Raw genomic sequence first — 6,701 nt, 5'->3', positions numbered from 1 at the left:
CTCTAATCTTATAAATATGTAAGAAATGTAAAGCGAAATGTGTGTACTAACGTTTAAAGGATCAGGGCAAGTGTTTCAAGTAAATTCTTTCCATCTTATAAAGATTTATCAAAAAACGGCTTAAAGGATTTTTGCAATGGCTAATATTCTCAACAAACACAAGTATTTCCAGTTGAAGCCTAATCTGAACTATTTAATTACTTAGTAAAACTAATACCAACATGCAACTCCGAAACTTGCTACTAAACGAATTTGTATCAAAAGGTATTGTGGCCAAGATAAGCGCTGAAAATGGTAAAGCTTTTGACTACCTAACCTACATTGACCTATCCTCCTTCGAACAAGTAAATCTAAAGTATTGTAAATACACTTTAGGTATCGGTAGAACAGCAGTTTAATTTGCATCTCGTGGAGAGCTAAGTAAATTCCTAATTAATTGTATTGTATTATAATATGGACCTGGTATCTACTGAGAATAACAAATAATAATACATGCAGACATTCTCTTGTTGAAGAATCCGATGCGTTAAACATGGATAACCACCATAACGATGACATTGTCAATAATATACATTTGCAAACAATGCATTCGTCAAATCAAGTGTGCAACTTTTAGAATCAAGTATGACTTGTTTTTCATTGTTTTAATGCAATTAAAAGAAATATGACATATAAAACACGAATAAATATCACATTTTTCTTGTCGAAAAGCAAAATTCTCTAAATGAAAATAATTCACTGATTTTATACAAACCTATTAAAGAATGTAACAGAAAAGAAGCATACCTAAATCTACATGATTTGTAATCTTTGAAGGAAGACTTTTTACTAAGTTTAGATTATGTGAACATGATCTGGACGTAGCCGGGTAGATTAAAAGATATTTCCAAAATGCAATGACTATGTACAACATATTATTCACATGATGAATTACATTTCCTTCCTATTTACCCCATTGGTTATATCCAAGCTCTATGACCAATTGCGCATACTTTTAATCAAATTCTAAGTAATTCTACAATTTTCTAATGCCATATCGCTGTCAATAACGAAGACCATACTTCAGACCCTTTTAATAATTAAAAAGTCATTAGAGCTGATGAAGACAGGCTTGTATCCGGTTTGATTTAGTAGTTTGTATGCATTTAAGTGTAATTTCCATTTCCCTCATGTCTAGCTATAAAATTGAATTAGAAATTGCAAAGTGCTTATAAAGCTGAATTGAACTGAACTCAATATCATGAATATGTTCCGTTTCGTTAAAAATTAACTCGCCTGTACAAAATTTGCAAAATTACAAATATTTGTTGAAAAACTCTCATTGACACATTTTTCCTTTTACGTATATTTGGTTGCACAAGTATATCTTTGCTGTATTGTCTTTGCCGTATGTTGACCCAAAATTATTTTATGGTTGGTGGGTCGTAAAGCAGGACACAAACCAATAGAATTTCGCTGGTGTTGATATCATCTTTGTAAGCACCCTTTTTATTCATTTAATATTTTACAGCAGTGTTAGATTTTCATATATGACCATCTCAATTAAGATCGTTACGATCAATCAAAATCAAAAAGTTCTCATGCTATAAAGTAAAAAACAAATATCGGGTAATTTTTTACGAGCTACCTTTCTCTACATGCATATTGTATATAAAAACAGATAACCGAGACACACCCATGATACTTTAAGTTTTTGTGAATGTGTGATGATGAAGTCTCATAGATATTCCACTTTTCCTGTTTTGAATGATTCCACACCTTTCTCTACTATTTCCATCGTAAGTAGACATTCCTCCTTCTTTATCAATGGGGTGTCTTTACCTACAAAATAACAGTTGACCGATGTCATTTAAATATTAACGGTGAATTAGAAAACATATGAATAATTGGAGAAATCTACGTGTTTTAATTTTCTCTGCTGCTGCCATTTGCAATCTGGAAATCTTAATTAATTATTATATGTCACGGCTAAATTCTTTAAAATACCCTCATGGAGCTAGAATGCATCCAGTCATTTAATTTTGTCTCCTACACAAATCTGACATCCACTACATAAACGTGTTATTACCACTATCTGTATTTCAGCACTTTCATTCGATTTGGATTTTTAGACACTTGATTTGAAGCGTAAGGATTAACTTCGGGGCATCGCATGCAATAACCGTTTACCGTTAAACACTTTATATTGAATTGCATTGATATACAACCTACAAGACATAACAGAATATCAAGTCTAAAAATTGTTTTACATCAGCAATTTTTCAAGTATCTAGAAACTGTTGGTCCATTCCACAAAATATGTGTAAGCATAACCACATTTTTTTCATTTCAAAATACACGTATATTTACATTGCATCGTTTAATTGCTATTGTTACATTTTTGCCGATTTTACTTTTTTCTTACCAAAATGACTGTTATAGTGTTGATTGGCTTTTAAAAATGCATAACTAACAAAATAATTTCTCCTTGAAAAACATAAGAGTTATAGTAGAACGGCACAACTGCCAGGAGTGATTTCATTTATGATTCGGATTTTATTGTAATTTCATATATATGACTGTAGTTGAATTCATATCCACTTGTGACCTCTGACTGCTATATTACACATCGTTATGCTTACCATCCAAACAATCTATAAAGTGGTCGATTTCATTTTCAAAGGCAGCCTCAAATCTTTGCGGGAAGGAGTTCAATAACCGTTTAAGTTTACCACCGTCTTGACCATCTATCACAGCGGAAGATTCTCTTCGATTTTCGGCATTCACCATTCCCTCTGATCCGAACATCTGCAAACATCGAATTTAAAAAAACAAAAAAACAAAAACAAAAACAAAACAACAAAAAACCTTATTCCAAATAATAAGTCTCTGATATTCATTTAAATTTCCAAAAAGGCTACATTTATTCAAAATTATCGACAATAATTTAGATATACTATTAAACTTATAGATGAATCATAGCCTACCTCTATCCGCATATCATAACCATATGGAGACTCTCTATCCGAATCTATAATGGCAATCAATCCGCTCTCGTACTTCAGTGCCAATAAACCGGAATCGGGCTGACCTATTTCTTTCATAATTGGATCATGCATGTGCGACATTGTGTATACAGAAATAGGCCGCTCTGCAGAGGTCAACCATACGGTCATATCAATATCGTGTACGGCCATGTCTGATATCAGGCTGCATCCGCTTACATCTACAATTATATAAAGATACAAAAATAGGTAATAAGTTTGTTTATAATTTAGATTTGGTAATGTTTTTTTCATTTGTTACAGCTTACGTTTAGTGAAATAAAATAATAACCAACCTCAAAAAGAAAAACGAAACCACTGTTATAACGAATCCTAACAGGACAATAAAACTACTGTTATAACGAATCCCAAATGACAATGAAACTCCTGTTATAATGAATCCAATAGGACAATGAAACTAATGTTAAAACAATCCCAAAAGACAACGAAACTAATCTAATAATGAATCCTAAATGACAATAAAACAACTGTTATAACGCATCTCAAAAGGACAATGAAACTAATATTAAAAATAATCCCAAAGGACAATGAAACAACTGTTAGAACGAAACCCAAAGGACAATGAAACTAATCCCATAAGGAATCCTAAAGGACAATGAAACCACTGCGTTATAACTTTTATTCTCAATAAGAACTATTGAAGCTGCGGAAAGCGAATACTTCAGTAGAAGTTTATATTTGCATTACGCAAGGCTACTAACTAGGCATAAAATCGCTATGTCCTTGTTCATTATAATGTATTTCAATTTCTACTCAAGTTGGACTTAATGAAACTACCAAATTTAATCTGTTTCTTTTGTCAACGACGTTAACTAGATTAACATCAATCTACGCGTATGAAAGAAAAAAGTGCACAAGTCGGTCTAACCCATACGTAGGCTTGCATTAGGTCTTACGCTTTGATAATTAAGCTTTTTTTGCAGGAATAATTCCAAGTCAAAAATAACATACATGTGAGATTATCGGAGCTTTTGAGGAAGTGAATGGGACTATTCTGTAAGAAATACAGAATAAACCTAATATACATTAATATTCTAAGAATTTAATAATAATATTTTCCAAAAAAAACACGGATAAATATCCCTTAATTCCCAAGATCGAGTGATACCTAATCTTGTATATATACAAAACCAGCTCATACCGATTTAAATATGCCCATTTACCGTCAAAATAAATACATAATCATCACTTAAACGGTCCAATAATTGATTCTATCCCGATCCTGTCAATCGCCAGAGTGAACAGTGGTGTCAAGTTTCTGTGTCAGGTGGTCGAAATAACGTCCCTACAAATGTATTTGAATCGATGTAAGACAATGAAGTTCATTCGATCAAAAGGAACCATCAGTAAATATTTAAAAAAAATGAGATTCACCCTTTAACCAGTTGTATACCTCGTATAAAGATCACAACCAATTCTGTAACAGTTATCGTAAAGATGGCTATTCACTTCGAATCGATGCGGAGCGGTTTCATAATAGACTTTAAATTCAACGGAAAAATTAATATTTTGATTAAATCATGCTAAACCAGTAGACTTGCACAAGTTCTAGTAAATGAGCTGTTTTACCTCTTCAAGGTTTTTGAGGAAAATGCGTATTGTCTTGCTGTTCTTGAGACATGAACTGCTGACTCCAACATGAACTTCTAAAAAGTTCATTAAATGTCTCAAGAGCTACTCAATTCATCAGCCCATGAAATCGACAGATGCAGCATTTAATCCTTAAATGCTTTATTGTATATTAATCTACTGAATGCCACCATATATGACAGTATTGTATTCAATACAAAAAAAGAAGATTAATGAAAGATATGCACAAATACGAAGGGAAACATGACTTAAGATGGCAATATTTCCGATATTTCAAACGATTTTTCTACTGATGTTGTATGGGAGACAAGCTTTGACTCCCGTTAAGGAATTGCTATTAAGTATAACATTATTTTTGACATTTTTTTCATAAAAAAAGTTTCTTTTTATAAAAACATCATGGGTAGCCAAGCTTTGCCTATACAATCACTTTCAATTAAACGATGTCCACCAAATACGTTATATTGAGCATTGCAGCGGGAAGGCATGCCGTGGTGTATATGACGCTTACCTTAATGGATTCATTATGCTAGGTTTCACTTGGCCATAATGTCTTCAATCGTCAGGATGTGTTAAAGCATGGGAAGTCGTGAATTCGAATCATGATGACTTTGAGGCAACTTAGTGGATTCGTGATGGCCATAATGATCGTGACGAAGAGATTGTTAGGGGAAAATCCATGTAATAAATCGTAAAGTTACAAGCTTTCTACAAATCGTGCAGATCGTAAATATCGTGGCCAATTGCAAACCTTGTATTAGAATACTTTTAAACATCGACTGGTATGTTATGTTTTAGTAAAACAATAAGAAGAAATGTCTCTGAACGAATACCTGTATTTCTCAAAAACTCGTACGAGGGTTTAGGAGAATCTCGACCGGTGACTCTTAAGAATCGCAAGTCTCCAAGGGCCTTATTTCTTGAGGCTTGGAATACGTCTTGGAATGTAGTGTCGAATCTCCTGGAAAACATATAAAAATATTAAATCAAGTGTAGATATTGTAACTCGTTGCAGTAATGTAATATCAGATACCCTACACAAATGTAACATAGTATACCTAGAAAAGCAGAATGCATGTAGCTTGTAAGAGTGAAGGGGCAAATCTCTTTTAATAAATATAGTATAAGATTACAACAGCAGAAAGTCAGTGCCATGCTAAAATGAATTATATAGTACTCTGTGAAACATATTGCATATAAATTCCGAAATCCTGTTTCATGTTTATATATGGTGTTGGATTGCAAACATAAACTAAAATTTGAAACAAAAAGAGTAAGCAATCCTGATCATGTTGTGATTAACATGAAGTAATAATATTACATAAACATTACATAAATCATGTTGGGAAACAACATTCTAACCCAGCAGCGATAAAACGTGGGCTATGTAATGTATACTGATATGTGACATATGTGTAGTTGTGAAATTACATACAATATATTTGATAAACATATTGTAAAAGATAACCTCTGAAATCCTGTCAGGAGAACCTTGTCCATACGTTCGGCCAGATCATAACATCGTTTTATGTCGCTGTATGTTTCACCACAAGGTTTTTCCGTCATAACAGCTTTTCCTGAATTGAAGAAGTTTGTCGTTGTTAATCTTAAATGTTCAAACTTATTCAAAATGTGCATTTTATGCGTTAATTAATTGATTTGGTTGCAGCGGTATATTGTTTTTATGGTGAACGACCGTTTTACGAAATATTGTTAAATCAGCTAAATATACTGTATAGTTGGCTATATTTACGGAGGATTCAATTCCGCTATATTTGCTGTCATTATGTATAACGCGAAATAAATACCCAGCGATTACTACCGGAAATGTTTACTGCAGAATACCCGCGAACTAGGCCTGACTGGCACTATACCGCGCAATATTAGCCGAGTGAAATTTACCAACTATGCAGTAGTAAGATCAACCATCAATCAGATATATAATGATATTACCAGGTTTACTATAGTTATGTTCACCATGCGTGTGATAAAAACAAGCCAAGATCAGCATGTAACCCACATATTATTACTGCGAGAGGAAATATTATCATTTGATGTTCTCAATAC

The 6,701-nt window shown here is 32.9% G+C and overlaps 1 protein-coding gene across 1 annotated transcript; it reads right to left on the bottom strand.

Moving 5' to 3' along the window:
• Positions 1 to 1,450: 1,450 nt before the first annotated feature.
• On the bottom strand, positions 1,451 to 6,214 carry LOC117342447 (myo-inositol 2-dehydrogenase-like). The gene is made up of 5 exons (XM_033904606.1): positions 6,103 to 6,214; positions 5,468 to 5,595; positions 2,967 to 3,205; positions 2,622 to 2,787; positions 1,451 to 1,821 (listed from the first exon to the last, which is right to left on the bottom strand). The coding sequence occupies exons 1-5, from the start codon at positions 6,198 to 6,200 to the stop codon at positions 1,718 to 1,720; spliced, it is 735 nt and encodes a 244-aa protein (XP_033760497.1). The 5' UTR covers positions 6,201 to 6,214; the 3' UTR covers positions 1,451 to 1,717.
• Positions 6,215 to 6,701: the final 487 nt, after the last annotated feature.

The sequence above is a fragment of the Pecten maximus genome, chromosome 14 (genome assembly GCF_902652985.1).
Source record: "Pecten maximus chromosome 14, xPecMax1.1, whole genome shotgun sequence".
Classification (NCBI taxonomy): Eukaryota; Metazoa; Mollusca; class Bivalvia; order Pectinida; family Pectinidae; genus Pecten; species Pecten maximus.
Note: the sequence above shows the minus strand (reverse complement) of the source record. Positions and strands in the feature narration are given on the sequence as shown.

Coding starts and splice junctions, on each gene's coding strand:
- LOC117342447 (XM_033904606.1), bottom strand. CDS start 6,200: ATGACGGAAAAACCTTGTGGTGAAACATACAGCGACATAAAACGATGT. Junction 5,596..6,102: donor CTCCTGACAGGATTTCAGAG/GTTATCTTTTAC, acceptor TATGTTTTCCAG/GAGATTCGACACTACATTCC. Junction 3,206..5,467: donor CGAGTTTTTGAGAAATACAG/GTATTCGTTCAG, acceptor ATATAATTGTAG/ATGTAAGCGGATGCAGCCTG.